The sequence below is a fragment of the Scyliorhinus canicula genome, chromosome 21 (assembly GCF_902713615.1).
Source record: "Scyliorhinus canicula chromosome 21, sScyCan1.1, whole genome shotgun sequence".
Lineage (NCBI taxonomy): Eukaryota > Metazoa > Chordata > Chondrichthyes > Carcharhiniformes > Scyliorhinidae > Scyliorhinus > Scyliorhinus canicula.
The window spans coordinates 53,068,224-53,088,842 of NC_052166.1; the positions used below are offsets into that span (position 1 = coordinate 53,068,224).

The 20,619-nt window shown below is 47.2% G+C and overlaps 1 protein-coding gene across 13 annotated transcripts in view; it reads right to left on the bottom strand.

The window, feature by feature from the left end:
• Positions 1 to 20,619, bottom strand: part of LOC119955411 (disabled homolog 2-interacting protein-like) — a 1,014,916-nt gene that overhangs the window by 94,835 nt on the left and 899,462 nt on the right. For all 13 annotated transcript variants that reach the window (XM_038781503.1, XM_038781505.1, XM_038781502.1 and 10 more), the window contains one exon: positions 8,940 to 9,038. In XM_038781503.1, coding sequence (XP_038637431.1) covers positions 8,940 to 9,038 — 99 coding nt within the window. The remainder of the gene's footprint in view (positions 1 to 8,939; positions 9,039 to 20,619) is intronic.

Sequence of the window (20,619 nt, forward strand, 5' to 3'; positions counted from 1 at the left end):
GAGGCTGCAGCTGACGTCTTCAATCTGCTAATGTGTCTGTGTGAAAGGTTTATTAGGGATGTCAAATATATTTAAATTAGGACCCTCTCAAAATATTTTAAAACAATTTTAAAGGGGATGTTAAACCATGAAAATTTATTTGCTAGGATGCCACCGTTGGATTTTTTTGCGGTCTGTTATTACAAGCTTCAGTGACAACTCTGTATACGTTTACGGCCGTTTTCATCAATCGCTCTACATTGACTTGCAAGGAAGCACTTTTGGATTGAAGCCCTGAAGGGTGGACATACTGGTCCAATTACTTTGTGCACTTTAAACATGCTGAGCATCTGATTATGCTCATACCTGCGAAATCCAGGTTTGCTCTGCATGATTTAGCCTCAGGAAATTATTCAAATTCTGAAACTGTTCTTTGGCAGCAGACCTGCGTTTATGGAGAATCTGCTTTCCACAGCTTACATTGAGAAACCAGAGGGGTTTTGGAACAAATAATAAGGAAACTCCTTCATTTTGAGTTCCACCATGGTTTAACAAAGATAGTGATTATAAATTGCAGCTTGCAACTTTTAAATCAGTTTTGGATAAAACTGTCACCTCAGAACCGCAAACCAAATTTGTTTCAGACAACATAGTAAGGCCATTCTGTTCTGCAGGAAATAATGTGCATTGCTGTCGACATGTTATAATTGCCCTACTGAGAGAAATGCTATACTGTATTTCCTAATGCTGAACAACTAAGAGCTTCTTACTTTCCACATTGGAAAACAAAGGATGTAACCTGTTCCATATTGTTGCTTCATCAGTGCCACTGAACTGGATACACTATTATTGTGATTAAAATGTGACCTGACACTTCAAACATAACATGTAAAATGTGTTCTGTTAGTAACCGTACTTCCGGGGTGTACAAAACAACCGTTGCATTAAATCATTGGAATTTATTTTATAAAATTAATACAATTTTGAAACACAAAATCAAGTAATAATAAAATGCAAATTACTTAATCTTCCATTAGTGACCTGGGGCGGGATTCTCCCCTGCCCGGCGGGGCGGGGGGTCCCGGCGTAGCGGAGTGGCGCCAACCATTCCGGCGTCGGGACTCCCCAAAGGTGCGGAATTCTCCGCACCTTTAGGGGCCAAGCCCTCACATTGAGGGGCTAGGCCCGTGCCGGAGCGGTTGGCACCACACCGACTGGCATCCAAACCGGCTCCAGCGGCCTTTGACACCCGCCGCCCTGCGCTGGGCGAAAGGCCTTCGCCGGTTCACGCATGCGCCGGTGAGTCAGCTGCCGCTGACGTCACCACTGGCGCATGTGCGCTGGGGGATTCTCTTCCACCTCCGCCATGGTGGAGGCCGTGGCGGCAGCGGAATGGAAAGAGTGTCCCCACAGCACTGGCCCGCCCGTCGATCGGTGGACCCTGATCGCGGGCCTGGCCATCGTGGGGGCACCCCCCGGGATCCGATCGGCCCGCACCCCCCCCAGGACCCCGCTCGCGCCGCCGATCCCGCCGCCACCAGAGGTGGTTCAAACCACGGCGGCGGGAGAGGCCTCCCAGCGGCGGGACTTCGGCCCATCACAGGCCGGAGAATCACCGCAGGGGGCTTGCCAATCGGCGGGTGGTGTTTCCCGCCCCCGCCAATTCCCGGGTGGCGGAGAATTTCTGCCACGGTGGGGGCGGGATTTGCGGCGGCCCCGGGCGATTCTCCGTCCCTGCAGGGGGTCGGAGAATTTCGCCCCTGTTGAGAGATTGGTGATTTTCAGATCTGATTCTGGGTGTGGTAAGCACCGCGTTGTGCCCGGCGCAGATCTGGCCATGCTGGGTAAATAGCACAAAATGCCAAAATCGAGATTAGTGTCGGGCATGAACCAATTCCCGATTTACCTAGCCTGCTCCTAATGGCGAGTTCCAGATCTTGCCAAACATTGGCGAGCATATTATTAACCCTCATTTGCATTCATTTCAATCTAATTAACGACATTGAAGTTGAATGCACGAGCTCGGGGAATTAATCAGCTCTCCAGAGAGACATCAAGCGGGTGTCGTTTAATACTCCTTCTTAAAAACATGAAGCAGGCGCAATAGCAACTGAGGGGAAGTGAGGAGGTGAGTAATCATTTCCATTTTCCGGCATGCAGTTACAGGGCACTGGAGCTTCTGGCCCAGAGCTGGAGGGTGGGGTGGGGGGGCCCCCATCAGGTTTGGGCTTGGGTCGGGGGAGCTGAAGTGTTCTAGATTGGGGGTCACCCCTGGGCAGAGGGTTGAGGGGCTTTGCGTCTGTGATACCTTCAAGCCATCCTTAAATGTTGTGGAGACCCATAACAGGGTCATCCACAGCAGTAGCCTGTTTGTCCTACTGAACTCTTCCAGGAAAGTGCCCTGCTCTGGCTTCTATGCTGAAAGTTACTTTAACTCCCTTTGACTGTGAGCAGCATCTAGCTTCACAGTTGAAAGCTACTGTAAATGAGGAATTGGCCTTGAGTTGTGAGAGCACTTCACAGCTGCAAGGTTGTGTTTGCTGTTTGTTCCCGCTGGTGGCTACAGATGCCTGGAGGCTTCCATTTTTGTAGCTGGAAAGAAGAACAATTTTTTCTAAGATAGCTGGGTCCTGGTACACCGGGCTCAGGGGCCGGATGGGCCCAGAAGGCAAGAAGGTGCTGCGGGACCTGGTATGCAACATTAATCCAAATGGACCACCTGATGACGCCATTGAAGTAATGTTTTCACAGATTTCTGATGCTTTTTCAGTTGGTGTGATGAGTGCTGCATGATAACTGGCATGTCACCGTGGGTTAAACACGCTGGAAATCAAGGATGTTCAACTGCACCTTGAGCGCCGGTAGAATGTGTGGATGCCAGGATTTGGTTCCGGTGAGATTTGGGCTGTGTGGGAAGGCTGCACAGCTACGGTTCCTGGATGTGGAACAAGTAACACATTGATGGACAGATCATTTCTACAACAAATTTCTGGACATGTTAATCCACTCTCAGGCTTATCCTACATTTCTGTTGAGGAACCTACGAGGGGTGCCACCATGTGGTTTTGTTTTTGTGAAAATGAGCTGATATAGCTTTATATGTTACCAATATGGAACAGTGATGTTTCCTTGTTGTTTAATGGTTAGTGTGATATATGGAATGCTACGTTGTTTACTTTCAAATATTCTCAACTCTCAAATGGCTTCTCGAGGGCACATGTATCATATCTCAAGAGGATGATTAGTGCATAGCATTTCAATCAAACTTTGAAGCCTGAACAGTGTGCCTGAACTCTAGGAGTGCCAGCACCATAGAGGTAGCAGCCAACAATCAAACACCAAAGAGCTGGGTTTCAGCACTGGGGATCTTCTCGCGACCAAAGAGTAAGTGTGTGGATCGCGGGAGGGCACCTGAACACGGTCTCCCTAATTTTCCCAGAAGAGGTCTGGAATCTGGGGTCTAGGTCCTCGTGATGTGGCCGGGGGTGAGTATGCAGAACAAAGTTTGCCATCACAACTGACTTACTGGAATGGCATTCTGACAGAAGGCGAGACACCTCAGGGTGGGTGGGCTTGGGGAATTTGAAGGGTCTGGGGTGGACACCCCTAACTGAGTGCCGGTCTCTCTTCTTGTCCAATAACTTAGATACCAAAATTAATGGACATCGGTTCCGCAGCAGCTGCCATCATGTTGTCTGTGGAAGGCCAGGCAGCCAGACGCCGGAGAAGGCAGCAACAACGATGCAGGCTAGAGGTGACACCTCATGAGTAGGGGGCTGCCGCACACCCATCAGGCTGAGGAGGAACCAAGAGGGAGGGACTAGCGATGGCCCAATATGTATAGGCGTCATTGGTCTTTTGATGATATGACTGCTGGTACCCTACAGTATATCTCCACAGTCTCCTGCTTTGTGGTGGTCTGCTGTGTCCTCCACAACCTGGCTCAACAGCGAGGCGGCATGCTGGAGGAGGAGGGACTTGCGGCCTTGTCTGAGGAGGAGGCGGCGGACCAGGAAGGTCTGGAGGACGAGCCCGGGGAGGAGCCAGGGGATGGAGGACAGAAGACGGCAAGGATACGACATGCTCGGATGAATTAGGAAGAACTGGAGACCGCCGTCGTCTCCTTAGTGGCAGGCCCCGGGCTGGCCTCCAGCGCTTCCTCGCTAGCAACCTCGGAGTCATCTGCCACTGCCTGTCCTGGCAGCTCCCATTGTCTGCACCATGGAGATGTCACCCTCAGCAATGTCCTCAGTGACTGGGTGATGCTCTAGAGTGTCTTGGCAATGTTCATTTGCATCTGGGACATGTCCCTCGGTGACTGGGACACGATGTTGAGGCCTCAGTCATGGTCGTCACAGACTGAACCATGCCTGGAGCACGACCACTCAAGGTGTGGACGTCGTGCTCCAGGCTTTCCATTGCGGTCGCCACCCTAGCAGTATTGATGTGGTCAGTGACAGGGAAGGATCATTTAGTCTGACATGAACTACCATCTTTAGACAGGTTATCTGGGTGAAGGGAAAATGGCTTCTAACCTCTCTGATGCAGGCCAATTTCGCTGTCAGTGACTACTCTCTCCTTGAACAATCCCATGATTTCCAGGGCTCGTTCCTCATAGGAAGTGAGTACTCAGATCTCTAGGACCCCACTCCCCCGTCTGGCCCTTTCCCATTTATTATGGGCTATCTTCTCCTGCGGGTCAAAGGAAGGGCATTGTGAACTGCAGATTTGGGGGAGTCATGGGGGTCTATAGCAGGTGACACGTGTGAGCACCATACTTAGACATGAATGGGTTGTGCTGGTGGGTGACGAGGAGTTCTGAGGAACAAGCACAAGGATCGGTGTGGGGAGGGTGCGAGGTATCAGCCAGTGATTTGTGAGGGGGGGTCTGCGAATATGAGGGGTGGCAGGCCAAACTGATGCCAGGAGTGAGGTGGTAACTTACCCTGGAAGCTCAGTGAAGGTCATTGGTCTTCTTCCGACGTTGGATGCCGGTCCGCCTTGTCATTCTGCCCGAACTGATAGCCTCTGCACTGCCTCCCAGGCGGCATCAGACCCTGCTGATGGTCATCCAACCCCCTCGGGGGATCAGGATGCCTCTCCTGCATCGATTGCATCGCGAAACTGGCCAGGTCGGTCACCCCCCAGAGCGAGTAGCAGGTCTGCGCCCTGCCATGCTTGTGTGTTGACTGGCAGTGAGTGGTGAGGGAGCATTTAAAAGCTGCTCCTTCTTGCTAGCGGCGAGACACTGAAGCCCGAGTCTGGTGAATCAGGTGGTGAGACAGCCAGTAATGGCGAGAAGCTCGTGGCAGCTCATTTTCGGCACTAGCTGCCGTTAAATATGGACCACGATCTCACCAACGCAGTGATCAACAAACAGCCCGCCAATTGTGCCAAAATTACATTTTGAAACGTTTCCGTTAAATTGCTTCCTGTGGGCGGAATTCTCCGCAACGCCAGACGCCGTCGTGAAACCCGGAGTGTTTCACGACGGCATCGGAGGCCGCTCCTCGCCCCCTATTCTCCCTCCCCCCTTGGGGGGCTAGGAGCGGCATTCCGTAAATCGCAGCGCGCCGAGAATGACGCGGCCGGCGGCGCATAATGACGTCAGCCGCGCATGCGCAGGTTGGCCAGCGCCAACCCGCGCATGCGCGGTTGCCGTCTTCCCCTCCGCTGCCTGCAAGACATGGCGGCTTGATCTTGCGGGGCGGCGGAGGGGAAAGAGTGTGTCCCTTGGAGACGCCGGCCTGGCGATCGGTGGGCACCGATCGCGGGCCAGTTCCCTCCCGAGCACGGCCGTGGTGCTCGATCCCCTCTCCGCCCCCCAGAGGCCCCATACTTACCTTTTGCGCCATGTTCACGCCGGCAACGGCTAGGTGTGGTTGCCGCCGGCGTGAACAGGTCGGGAACGGCAGGCCGCTCGGCCCATCTGGGCCGGAGAATCGAGGGTTGCTGTGAAAAATGGAGGGGGGGGGGGGGAGAATTGCAGGGGGTGCCAGAGCGGCCCTCCCGCGATTCTCCCATCCGGCCTGGGCAGCGGAGAATCGCGCCCTATGTGTGTGTCTGAAATTAATCAATGTAACAGCGTAGTCAATCCTCTGCTTTTTCCCTGATGTGGCGCTGTTTTGAATGTTCTTCAAAGCAAGCACACCAACATAACTCAGCAAAACTAAACCATAAACACCATCCTCTGCTTTTGTTTTAAATTTCTATTTCCAGTGTTTGCAGATTTATATTACTTATAATGCAGAAGCCAGATCCTAATTTGGCTCTGGAACATATTGACACCATCAGGTGTGAGACAAGAGGCTGCATTTTCTCTCCCGGAACAGGAAACAGCTGTCAGGGCTGTTTAAGTGCAAAACCTTCCCCCATGGGGAAAACAGTCATTTGTTCTGATTTTTTTTGGGGGTGGCCCTGTGCTTGGCTTGGAGAGAGGTTTGCTGTAGTTTATCTCAAAGCTCAGGGGCCAACTATAGGTTTTCCACCATTAGTGACTGAGAGGTTATTCGGTGCCCCGGCTCCAGCTTTTGAAAATCTAAGTTAAGAAATGGTCACCACAGGGGGTTAAGGGGGTGAATTACACTATGGGACACACACAGGCAGGAAGGAAATCTAGGCCTGCCTGACGTGCTGGCCCCCCTCGTCTACTGCTGGGAAGCAAAGCCAACAATTGCAGAACCTCGAGGACAACTGGTAAAATCCCAGTTGGCCTTATTGAATTGGAGTCAATTGGCTCGCGGGTAGGTAGCCCTGCCATCCTCTGACTTAGTTTCCTTGAAAATGGCCCGGATGCAGATGGAGCCAGGGAACCGACATGCAGTGACTATCTTTAGCTCCCTACCCGGCCCCCAGAGGTGGTCATAACTCCAGCTTCACGTGTCTCACACCAACTGGGTCTTTGCACTAGATTACTAGTACAGGAACTACATTCTAACTACTGATCTGGAGATGAAATTTCAGGGAAGTGTGAGATGACACATTTTGGCAGAATGTACAGGGAGAGGTATCATAGATTTAATGGTACAGTTCTAAAGTGTATGCAAGAAGGCCTGAGAGTTCATGTGCATATATTTGAAGCTGCAAGGACATATTGATGGCTTGGTTAGCAAAGCATATGGGATCCTGGGCTTCAGAAATAGGGGTAGGAGTACAAAAGCAGTGACGGTATGCTGAACATTTATGAAACTTTGCTTAGGCCATAAGGAATATACCCAGTTCTGGTAAACACACTTTAGAAAGGATGTGAGGGGCAGCACGGTGGCACAGTGGGTTAGCCTTGCTGCCTCATGGCGCCGAGGTCCCAGGTTCAATCCCGGCACTGGGTCACTGTCCATGGGGAGTTTGCACATTCTCCCCGTGTTTGAGTGGGTTTCGCCCCCACACCCCAAAGGTGTGCAGTCTAGGTGGATTGGCCACGCTAAATTGCCCCTTAATTGGAAAAAGTAATGAATTGGGTTCTTTATAAAGAAAAAAAAAAGAATGTGAGGGTCCATGAGACGGTACAGAGGAGATCTTCAAAAATTATCACATAGATGAGAGAATTCAGGTACAAGGTTAAGTTGGAGAAGTTGTGATTCTTTTACTTGTATAAAGGAAATTAGGGGGGAGATCTGATTCAGGTGTACAACATAGGCGGGACAAAGACAAGTTGCTTCCATTAGCTCACATGGTGCAAGGACTGGGAACCACGGCTTTACAGTGTTGGGAAAGTGATACAGATGGGATGTATCATTTATGGATCCTGTGATAAAGACCTAGCACTCATTGCCTATGGAGGCTTGCCTGGGCTAGCTACAGTCTAAAGTCAATAAAATGGGTAGAAAAGTAAGATATATCACTGAATAATAAATACATGGGCGGGATTCTCCGCTGGTGGGATGCTCCATTTTGCCGGCACCCGGGGGTTCCCAACGGAGTGGGGCTGCCCCACAATGGGAAACCTCATTGACCGGCCGGTGTAACGGAGCCTCCCACCGGCGGGGTAAGGTAGAAATATGGCGTGGCAAGACAGAGCATCCCGTCTAGGGATTTTCTTAGGATACTAAAAAAGTTTCTTTTTGACATGTTCACCACAAAAATCACAAGGTAAACAGAGTAGACACAATCCTGCACTAAAGTTTGATGAGGTTAAGAAAAGAATTGTGGATTTTGTCTTCAGCTTGTGGATTTATGGATAAAACATACCCAACCTGTATAATGGAAATAGTTGACATCCAACAGTGAGACTGTATAGAAGTGATTATGAACTTAGAATGGCAATAAAAATCTAGTTAGACCTTATTCTAAGGGTTTGTACAACAGGTTATTGTCAATTCAATGATTTCTAAATGATTATATTCTGGCGGAACCTCAACAGCGCACCCTCAAGCATAAAATCACTGACAGCAACTTCGGGATTTAAGCCTTTAACTGAACACGGATGAATTCTAAAAGTTGCATCAGTTTCAGAGAAGCAATGTGGTGAACACTGACAGTTTTGACATTGTTAATAATGCAAAATTTGGGCCAATATAAAATATTAATTACCAGACAACCAAAATACACAAGCATGTATACAGCTTCTCTGGTATAAATTGTAATGTGAGGCGCAGCCAGCAGTATAACTTTTAGTCTCCAAGCAGCACTTCACTCTACACCCTTTGGAGACAAAATGGAAGGTCCAACATACCAACTGTGCTTTTCTCCTGGAAACAACAACTTATCTGGCAGTATTTACATCTGAGTACTTCATTAGATACAGAAGGAATATGGACACAAAGCAGGGGAGAAACAGGACAGTAGGGAGAATCACAGCATGGTTGAAGGAGGGTCACTGGTTATTTACAACTGTTCCTATTGCTTGCATGGAAATGCATAAACTAGTTTTAACTATGACACTAAGATAAAATCTGGAACACTGCTCTGCAAAACCTATTAAAAACACACTTATTTAAACACGACAGCTAGTTTTCTTTTACCTTATTTGGCTGTACTGCACGACGTAGATTTTCCATCCATTTATCTCTTTCTGCTACTGAACGACATGAAAAGCACTTGCTGCCTGTTGAAGTGGTTACCTGTATAGAGGATAAATTAATTTCACAACATTATTTTAAATTGTCGGAGTTGGTCTTACACATAACCTGTCAGTAAGCTCCTGTCAGTAAGCTCCCATTATGAATCTTTAAACAGTGTTTTCATCTGATGTGATAAACATTTGCAACCCAGGTCCCCACATCACTGTGTCATGTGAATCACAAGAATTTTGAGTTAATTCTGTGACAAAGTTAATGTGTCCCACCTAGGACTGAGAAATAGTGCTGGCTGTAGAAGCCCTTGGCTAGGGAAATGAATAGTATGGATTCCTCCTCCTGAGGAACTCCTGCTTAAAAGGTATGTATATATACATTGGGTATATGCACATTGGGTGAAGACAAGCTCAGGCTTAGCTGAGATACCGGAGATCAAAAAACAGATATTTACTGACGAATAGTTGCCACTTGGGACAAGTATTGGAAGATAAATGCAACTCTAGATAGGCAATCAACACCTTCAGAAGAAACAACTGAGATTTGAGAATGCAACCTATTGCTCTATAGACAGCAACTGTCACTTTGGTTATCTGGATACATTTCTGATGCTGAATGTGTCATTTCATAATGACAACAAAAGCATGAATGTAATTTAAAACATATTCGGGAATTTTTATTTGAAAATATTTCCTTTAATATCCTTCAGCCTGTAATTAAATAAAATGTCATGTGGATTAATGGGCCAGCCTTTATTTTAAACTAAAAATATGAATATGATCTACAGTTCCACTAAAATACTGTTAAATATTATGCAAAAATAAGGGTGGGGGGTATGGTCTTCCATACATTGAAAAGTAAAAAAAACCAATAAATAATGCAACATGAATCTGTGTAATATCACAATTGTATTTCATAAAGCCACATAAAGCATGCTGAAAATAATGAACAATAGATTTTTTTGTACCCATCTGCCACATTATCATGGCAGGAATGGTGTCAAGGCAATGTCCATTCTTGTAATTTTCAAACTGTGGGAATGTGTAGCTACTACAAACCACCATTCGAGGAAGCCAATAGCTTCACTTTAGTTAGTCTCTGGACTGCAGACCTTGGTTTGTTCTTTTACACACGTACACTATTCATGTTGTTGAGGTCAGTACAAGATCTGGACGAGGTCAGTACAAGATCTGGTTGAGTGTAGACTCTGTGAATGCAATTAACACACTTCCATAATAGGAGGATGCAACATGGGCAACCCAGGATGCTTATTAATGCACACACAATGTTACAATGCATTACCATAGTCAATTATGCATAAAAATAGTCTGATGGGCATAATCGGGACTGAACAAAAGTGTGTAAGCATGAAATTAAGGTCAGCTCCAGGCTATTTTACATGTTTTTTTTTATTAATGAGAGAGCTTCAACAGTGGATTGACTTAGGAGGATTGAATATTAACAAGCATTACTGCACTTCATTTCTTCTATTGAACACATCCACTATTCACTTAATTCCCCAGCTATCATTCAAATGTCTCCAGATTAATAGTGCAAACCTCTGGATTACTAGGCCCAGTAATATAACCACTATGTTACCATTCCCTATCAGCTCTGTCATGAAGGTAATGAAAACCTCTTTTGCATTCAACAAGGAATTAATCCCCAGTGCTTTTATTATCGTGCGTCTTCAGGGCTGCATTGGCGTGTCTGCAATATTCTAAAATCAATCCAAACTTTTCATTTCTACTGCATGGAACCATATTATTTTTAAACAGTCAATCACATCTAGCTCTTTTGATGGAATAATCTACTCGAATCCCATTTAGCTGCTCCTTTCCCAATAATACCTACCCGGTGTAGTATATTGATGCTGTCTTTAGTGCCATTTATTATCTTCTAGTTCCCAAAAGACAAAAGTCCCCTTTAATCATCTTTCCACAAGTGTAACATAATTCCAGGCTGTTTGATTAAATGGTAGAACCATGACATTTTTTGAGATGTGTGGGTGAGGTATCAGACAGTTGTTGGTGCCTGTAGGACCACATCCCAGAAAAAAATCTTCCAATACTTGTCCCAAGTGGCAACTATTCTTCAGTCCTTCAGCAAAGAAGACTATCTTGATGCAACAAAACCCGCCAACTTCTGCACTTGTTAAAAGCTCACACATCCACACTTTTCCCACCACACAATATAGTAATATTACAAAACATTTTAACTAATTTTCCAGTATTTTGGTTGTCACGGCAGTGTCCCTTTAAGAAAAGTTTTTGTCTTATCACATAGCTTTAGTGATGTCATTGTGTGGGTTGAGCTGGGCTGTGAGATGTGTTTCGCTTTCAGTTTTGACTGCTGCGGACTCAAAGAGAAAAGAAGTATTTTCTCTGTCTTTCTCGGTTTTTATTTTAAAAAGCTGTTCCAGTAAAAATCACCTTGGTGGCTTTGGAGATATAATTGCTTTCCGGAAGGAGTTTGCTGGTTGAAAATTGGCTGAGAATTTCAGTAACAAGACCAGTTTTAGTCAAGTGAGAATGCAGAGTGCTGGCCACACCTTTGAAAATGGGTTTCTGGTTTTAATTGGATCTTGTTATTGAATTGGAACAGTTACGGGGGAATTCATAGATCACTGTTGCTGTGTGGTGTCTTTATGTTTGTAATTGATAAACGTTCTTGCTGTGTGTTTATACATATGTGTTAACTAAGTTCTTAGAATGAAGCTCGTTTTGATTAAAGTATCTGGGAAGATTGATTAATCACACCTGAAAGGAAGGCTCTTGTGCTCATCCTAGCCAAATTCAACATAAAGGTTGTAGTTCAGGTGAACTCCATAATACACTTTGGAGTTTCTAAGCCCTGGCCCATAACATGGGACATTCATAAAAATAGTTTCTAATTTGTTAATTGTCATAAGGGATATGTGGCATGAGAAACATCTACTTGCAAAAGACCTGACAGCAACATAAGGAAGTTTTTTTTTTACATTTGAGTGGTTGGATCTGGAATGCACTGAGGTAGACTGAACTGTGAATTTCAAAAGGGAGCTGCATAAGCACCTGAAGAGAGAAGATTTGCAGGGGAATGGCAGGTGAAAATAACTAGCTGAGTTGCACAAGCAGGGAGCCAGCATAGATATGATGGGCCAACTAGCCTCTTCTGTATTCTAACCATTATAGGATTCTATGCTTGGTTGACTATTACGCATTGGTGCTTCTAATTTATTACATGGGAATTTATATTAGATCACAAAGTCTAATTTTTATTTGCTGTCTGATTTTAAATGTACAAGTATCGGCTATTCATTTTTTTGACATAATCCAATAGTATAAGCAATTACTTCTTGTGTCTAATGAGGTTCACAGGTGACAAGCTTGATTATAAAACAAAATAAACAGGACCAACCGAAAACAAGAACTTCATTTTTAATCACTATAAAATTGCTAAGATGACTTACAATCAAAAATATCTATGTCGATGTCATTTGAAAAGTATCACCACTAAACCAAGATTGGGGAAAAGCAGTTTCCTTATTAAAAGGAAAAAAAAGATCTTCGTCTCAGAATGGCTAAATAAAATAGCAAAGTCTCGGAGAAATAAGGGGGAACAGCCCAAATTTCACCTGGAGTTAGCAACAACATCTACCAAAAGTAATTAATATGAATGGTTTCATTATCAATGTCCCACAAGAATGATATCCCCCAAATGGAAATAAAAGTGGACACTGGTTTAAAGAAATATGACAATTACAATCCAATACATCACAAGAACCTTCAACAATTCTCCCCGCTCACTTCTTATTCGCTTGTAGGTGGAAAGTCGTTCTGGGGAAAAATAGCAGCAGTTCCCAGTTCCAAGGACTGAGAGACTATTCCATCACAAGGCCAAGCACGATCCTAACATGGGTTGGAGAGACCGGATCAGGTAGTAACCAGGAACAGATGTCCTGGTTGACCATTCTCCTTGCTACTCTAGGGGCAATGAAACACATTTTCTACCCATAATGCTCCTCCGGTTGATATAGTCTGCAAAAACTGGGGGTTAAATCAGGGTCTTTCTTGTCAGTACAGCTCAGCGTCACACCCGGGGAAGGATTTTTTTTTGTGAAATGCTACTTATGAAAAGCAAAAGAAAAAATCTCAATAATTCACAGTGGGAGTCCTAAATTATTTGGATTAAACATTTACACATTATTTATCTGTGTGACATTTTAAGCAAAAGAACAACAAATTAAAATTTCCCTTCCATTTATGTTAAGCCTATTGTAAGAGACTGTGATCATATCTATGTATGTTTATATAATATGGAGGATGCACGAGAGAAAATGATTTTTTGAATATGTTAATAGGCAGGTGGTACAAGTCTGAGGCAAACTACAATGGACATGAGAAGGTGCATTAAATATTTACATAAATTAACAAATCGCTGTAGAATTATGGATTCCATTCAAGTGGAGACAGTTTTAAGGTAATATAGCATGCATGAGAGATGTAACAGTTAAATTGGCTAACTATATTAACATAAACTCAAACAAATGTTCAGAGTTGAACCTTTTTTCCACTAGCTGCCTTCTAACATGCAAAAGATTATTATTTCCCCATGTGCATATATGCAGATAAGATATATGTAAACTAAATTTCCAAAGTTTGATGTTTTTTTGGCAAACAAACTAAGGACACATAGTTGTGGCCGAATACCCAAATTATTCATGACGGACTTCTGAGTCACATTGTTATGCAAGTGATCTTTGATGGCCGAACTCAAATCCATGCTGTAAGCGGGATTCCTAAACAGTTCCCAACCACTAGTGCACTACTGGGTGGAGCTTCAGATGTTATCAAATCATTCAAATGCTTGAGGAAGTGAAAAACATTTTAATTGTGCCCCTTGACAGTTTGAGGGGATTGGGATTGTTGCCAGTTGCCGAGAAATGCAGTCTGGACAGCCCATTCCCAGGAAAATAGAAAGTCTCTCAAAAAAGGAAAAAAACATCATATTTAATGTATCAGTTGAGAATTACATCTTGGTATTAATGAGAAATACAGATCAAGACAAAGCATTTTAATGAGACATTCTCTTTTATTTTCAGGAAAGAACTTTCTTGACAATTACAACCTATAATGTTCAGTCTAACTAGCATGAGGCATAGAAACTAATTTTGCTATTGATCCTGAAATGAATAGGACTCTTCTGAAGTCTTCAATTCCGACAAATGTAACAAGCTCATGGTCAAGAGATGGAGGTCAGCCAATGAGCTGTCAGTCTCTTCTCCCTTCCCCGGGCCCACCAGGCCAAGCTTCCTCCAAAGCCTTCCACTGCCCTCGACCTGAACATGGATCTTTCTTCAATTAATCTTCTTTCACCCTTCACCCTGTATGGCCTACCTGGCTCCATGCTTACCGATATTGTTGGCAGTTTCCTCTACTCGGGTACTGTCCTCTCCTTCAATTGTGCTGATGTCATCCCCTCCTTAAGGAAAACCACTTGAACCCTCCATCCTTGCCATCCATCACTCCATTTCAAATCCTACTTTTCTCTCCTTGCACATGTTGCCTCCCAAATCCTTGCCCATCTTTCTTGGAATTCCTTGCTTGAATCCTTCCAATCAAATTTCTGTCCTGCTACAGTACCAGTGAAGGCAGAGGCGGATTTACAATGAAACACACCGGCCGAGACACAGGGCCCCAACGAATGTGGGTGCCCCGCATGGGGCCAGTATACTGAGCATCCAATCACAGTCTGATTTCGCTCTGCATTTGCTGCTGATGGGCACATGTTGAGCCTATTAGCAGCAAATGCAGAGCAAAATCAAACTTTAATTGGTGATCTTAAATTAAAGTGTGGCAAAACTGGCAACGCATGGTTAACTTGCGGCATGCACGTGAGATTACAACGAGGGATAAGGGAGTCGCTGCTGAGGTCTGCGAGTCAAGGGATGAGGTTTGTGCTGGGCGCCGGCACTAATGGACCCAGGCATGTAACAGGTCAATGAGGTGCAACCGGCAAATTAAGCCACAAGGTCAGCCACCGAGTAGGCGAGGCAAGCAGATTCGTGCCGGGCATTTGTACAATCAGATCCAGGCCAGCAACAATGAGGCACGACCGTTGAATCAAGCCATGAGGTCAGCTGCCATGCAGGCGAGGAGGTTTGTGTCAGGAGCCGGCACTAGCGGCCCCAGGCAGGCAAGCGCAACAGCACGCAAGGCGCAAAACCCCAAATCAAGCTATGAGGAGTTGATGAGCAGAGGAGCGGACCCAGGCCAGCAACAGGCATCTAACGTCGCCCCAAGGCGAGGTGAGAGGCACGGTGGCCACAACAGGTGATGCAGGCTGCCTTGGAAGACCCCAGGCAAAAGAGCTGAGCGAGATTGAGAGAATGGGAGCGTGTGATGGGTGGGTGGGAGAATGTGAGAAGATGGGATGCAGGTGGAGGGGTAGAGCATAAGGGGAGGAGATTGTGAACGGGTTTGGTTTCCGACTTCTAGGGAGGGATGAGTGTGAGGGGAACGGATTGCATTATGGAGGGAGAGAGAATGTGTGATGGGGTTGGAGGTCCACGGGGACGGAGAGTTTTTAAAAGGGAAAGGGCAGGAGTAGAGTGAAGTGTTGCTTGACATCCATGATCAGAATCACAGCTTCATAGTTAAAAAATGAGCCCAATTTTTGTACAGCTTGAACTTGATAAAAACAGGATTGGCACGTAAAAAAAGAAAATCAGCTCTTTCAGACACTTTATTAGCTGCCTAAAATCAAGATCAGTGTCTTTAATAATATGAAGCGACACCATCATTCTGGCAGTCAAAAACACAGAAAATCGAAGGTGAGGCAAGAGAACGAAACTCGGCAATAAGGCAGTTTGTCATTTTACTTTAAGAAGTTTGAAATCTTGAACAGTGCATTAACTGCACATTCAACCTTATCGGTAGTCCTTATATGCCAATGACTTGTTATACATGTCGGAACCGAGTGTGTCAATAGGGGGAATATTGGATCTGCTTCGGGTGTTTGGGTCTTTCACGGGTACAAATTAAATCTAGACAAGAGTGAATATTCTGTGGTGTCTGGGCTGGGGGTAGGCAGGGCCGGCTCAAGGCACCGGCAACTCGGGCTGTTGCCCGGGGCGCCATGTGCTCGGGGGCGCCAGACTCGGGTCCCGCGCATGCGCAGTTGGGCCGGCGCCAACCAGCGCATGCGCGGTGGCCGCATTCCCCGCGGTCCGTCCCCTCGGTCCGCTCGCCCGCTCGGTCCGCTCCCCCCCCCCCCCCCCCTCGGGTCCGCCTGCCCCGCCCCCCCCTCGGGTCCGGCCCCCCGTCCCCCTCTCGGGTCCGCCCCCCCGCCCCCCCCTCGGGTCCGCCCCCCCCCGCGCCGCCCCGCCCCCCCTCGGGTCCGCCCCCCCGCCCCTGCCCCCCCCTCGGGTCCGCTCCCCCACCGGGTACAGATTTTAAACTGTAATATTTTTTCTCTCCCCTGTTTAGTATGTGATGCGGGCAGATGCTACAGAGCTCACTGCGTGGCTGCTGTTCTGAGACCTTAAGATCTGTGTTGGAATACAGCCATTTTATGAAGCAGTGGAGTGCCCATTGAGCAGTGGTAGTTCGTTAAGGCCTTGGGCAAAGCTTATGGGTTTAACAATATCGTCAGAAGCCCGAGACACAAACGTCTGACGCCCTGATGTAAAGTCTTGCCACATTTACTGAAGACATTCGCTCACCAGTTCCCCACACACCCGCACCACCCCCCCCCCCCCCCCCCCCCCCCCCCCCCCCCCCCCCGCCATGTGTGCGAGAATAAAGATAGAAGTAAGCCATTACTTGTTTGTATAAGTGCTCTTCATCTGTGGATTTATTAACAAAAGTAAATAAACAGACTCCGCCGCGGTGCTGGGAAAATACTATTTTTGGACGTAGGGTTTTTCTTTTCCTATTTTTACTAAATGGGAAAGTAAGTGAAGGGTTATTATTGTAAACTGGCAGATGTTTTTATGTCATAGACAGGAAGTCACCAACAGTCATGATGTTGTCAACAACTGCTTTCATTTCACTGCATCTTTAAAGTCGAGGGTGCTGCACAGAATGGTTATCAAACAAAAACAAAATTTGACATCAAGTCACATGAGGCGCGGTTGGATCAGGTGACAGGAATCTTGGTCATTCATCAAAAAAGTAGACTAACGGAGTGTCGTAAAGGAGATTTGAGGAGAGCATTCCGGAGCTTCAAGTCCTGGACAACTGAAAGCGGGTTCGACGTTGAGAATGCGGAAAAGGTCGGAGGCCCTCTCGGCCCCGCCCCCCCTCTCGGCCCCGCCCCCCTCTCGGCCCCGCCCCCCGCCCCCACGCCCCCCCCGGCCACGCCCCCCCCCCCCCCGGCCACGCCCCCCCCCGGCCACGCCCCCCCCCAAGGGCGCCGAAGCTCAGCTTGCCCGGGGCGCCAGCAACCCTAGGGCCGGCGCTGGGGGTAGGAGGCTGTCATTCTGTAGGGCAGGGACTCACTTTAGATACCTAGGGGTGCAGGTTGTTCGGGAGTTGGGGGGTTGGGCTCTGAAGGTACAACATTTCTAGTTTATTAGGGAGAGTGAAAGCTGATCTGGCAAGGTGGGATGGTCTCCCTCTGTCATTGGCGGGTCTGGTACAAGCGGTTAAAATGAACGTGTTGCCGCGATTTCTGTTTATTTTCCAATGCCTGCCGATTTTCTGTGAAAAGGCATTTTTTAGAGAGATTGAAGGAATGATTACTTCATTCATATGGGGAGGGAAGGTGGCCAGAGTTAGAAAGGTGCTGCTACAGAGGGAAAGGCAGGCAAGGGGTTTGGGTCTTTGAAACATTTTTTTTTTTTTTTTTAATTTTTTTAAAAAATTTAGATTAGCCAATTATTTTTTCCAATTAAGGGGCAATTTAGCGTGGCCAATCCACCTACTCTGCACATTTTTGGGTTGTGGGGGCGAAACCCACGCAGACACGGGGAGAACCTGCAAACTCCACACGGCCAGTGACCCAGAGCCGGGATCGAACCTGGGACCTCAGCGCCGTGAGGCGGTTGTGCTAACCACCAGGCCACCGTGCTGCCCGGGTCTTTGAAACATGATGTATTATTACTGGGTGGCGAATGTGGAGAAGGTGCGGAGCTGGGTCAGAGGGGTTGATTCCCAGTGGGTCAGAATGAAGGAGAGTTTGCGTAGGAAGTCGAAATTAAAGGCACTAGCAACAGCGCCGCCCCCAATGGCCCCAGGGAAATACTCAGGGAGTCCAGTAATAGATTCATCGAGAATTTGGAGGCAGTTTTGCCAACTCTTCGGGTTGGGAACAGTGTCAAGGGAAATGCCGATTCGGGGGAACCACAGATTTGAGCCAGGGAAGTGGGACGGAAATTTTTGGAAATGGGAGGAGAAGGGGATTAAGGCACTAAAAGATTTGGGGCACGATTCTCCGCCCCCCACGCCGGGTGGGAGAATAGCGGGAGGGCCTCCCGACATTTTTCACGCCCTCCCGCTATTCTCCCCCCCCCCCCAACGCCTGACCCACGCCACGAGTCGCCGTTTTTTACGGCGAGCGGCGATTCCCCGAGGCCGATGGGCCAAACGGCCGGGCGTTCACGCCCGTTTCAACACGGCAGCGCAAACACCTGCTCGCTGCCGTCGTGAAACGGGTGCCAGATGCCCGTTTGGGGCATCTGGGGGCCCGATTGGCACGGCAGTACCACGGCCGTGCCAAGGGGGCCGTGCGTCTGTAACGGACACACTCTTTTCCCTCCGCCGCCCCGCAAGATCAAGCCGCCACGTCTTGTGGGGCGGCTGAGGGAAAAGACGGCAACTGCGCATGCGCGGATTGGCGTTGTCCAACCTGAGCATGCACGGCTGACGTCATCGGCCGCATCAGCTGGCGTGACGCTTGACGTGCGGCCTTGACGATGCGCCGCCGTGATGCACGGGGCCGCGCTCCTAGCCCCGCCCGGGGGGGAGAATCGGCCCCGGAAGTGGGCGTGAAGGTTGCCGTGGGTCACGGCCTGTCCCACGGCAGCCTTTGCGATTCTCCGCATTTGCGGAGAATCTCGACCTTGTTTCTTGGGGGTCGGTTTGCAGGATTGAAGGAGCTGGGAGCGAAGTATGGGCTGGAGCAGGGGGAAATGTTTCGATACATACAGGTTCGAGATTTTGCCAGGAAGGAGATACAGAGATTCCCGGTGGAGCCGGCCTCCACATTGCTGGAGGAGGTGCTGACGACAGGGGGACTGGAGAAGGGGGTAGTGTCGGCGGTTTACGGGGCTATTTTGGAAGAGGAGAAGGCACCACTGGAAGGGATCAAAGCAAAGTGGGAGGAAGAGTTGGGAGAGGGTATGGAGGAGGGGTTCTGGTGTGAGGTGCCCCGGAGAGTGAACGCCTCCACCGAGGTTGGGACTGATACAGCTGAAGGTGGTACATAGAAGACGCCTCGCAAGGGCGAGAATGAGCCGGCTCTTTCAGGGGTAAACGATGTGTGTGAACGTGAGCCGGCTCTTTCAGGGGATAAAAGATGTGTGTGACCGTTGGGGGGGGGGGGGAATTTGTTTGGGGGTTGGTGGGAGGATGGGATTGTTGTTGTTGATATGGGGATTGACATTATATTCGTTACTGCTTATTGTTTAGTGTTGCAAATTTGGGTGAAAATGTGAAAAAGGAGAATTAAAATATTTTTTTTAAAAACTGCACATTCATCCTCATCCAAAAGCACGGGTGAATTATCTGATGACTGAGACTTGCCGATTTCCGGAGATACTACATTGCCTAAAAAGGTTTAACCCAAAGAGAGAAAACGCTGGAATATCTCAGCAGGTTTGGCAGCATCTGCAGGGAGAGAAAAGAGCTAACGTTTCAAGTCCAGGTAACCCTTTGTCAAAGCTCTGTCAAAGTGCTTTCAAAGAACATTCAATGAGCTTATCAAAGAGCATTTGAAAAGTGATCAATATCGTGGATCAGAGAAGGCCAACTTTACATCACTATAATGGCTGAGCGGCTCAGAAACCAATTCACTAATGAAGTAAAGGATGCCAAATACTATACAATAATAGTTGATTCAATACCAGAATGACATTAATTTTAAGATATGTGACCAGCAATGGTGAAGTTGTAGAGCGATTTCTCCGTTTTGTCCAGCTACAATCCCTTCCTTTTGAGTGTCTGGAGACAACTGTTTTGGATAACATTGTAAATTTAGGTTTGGATATCAAAAATTGTCATGGGCAGAGCTTCGATAATGCTACAAACATGGCAGGAAAATATTCAGGTCTACAAGACTGAACAATGCAAGCCTTGTGCATTATTCATCCCATGTTCCATTCCCTCCTTGAATTTAATCTGCAACGCTGTGCCTGAATCCTGTGAGGGAGCTGTACATTTTTACTGACTTAAAGTTTATACCTTTTTTTTGGTTTCCACACATCAGTGGAATATGTTGCAATAACCCTTTGAGCAAGAAATGGAAAACATTTGACAGTCAAAAGAATTTGGGACACCATGTCGTCCGCTCGTGCAATTGCTGTTTTGGCTTTGAAAATGAACTTTGCTAATATAAAGGAAATCTTATTAGGCATAGCCACATCAAATTCAGAAACAACAGATGTGAAAGCCGAAGTAAAATCCTTAGCAGGGAAGTTTAAAAACTA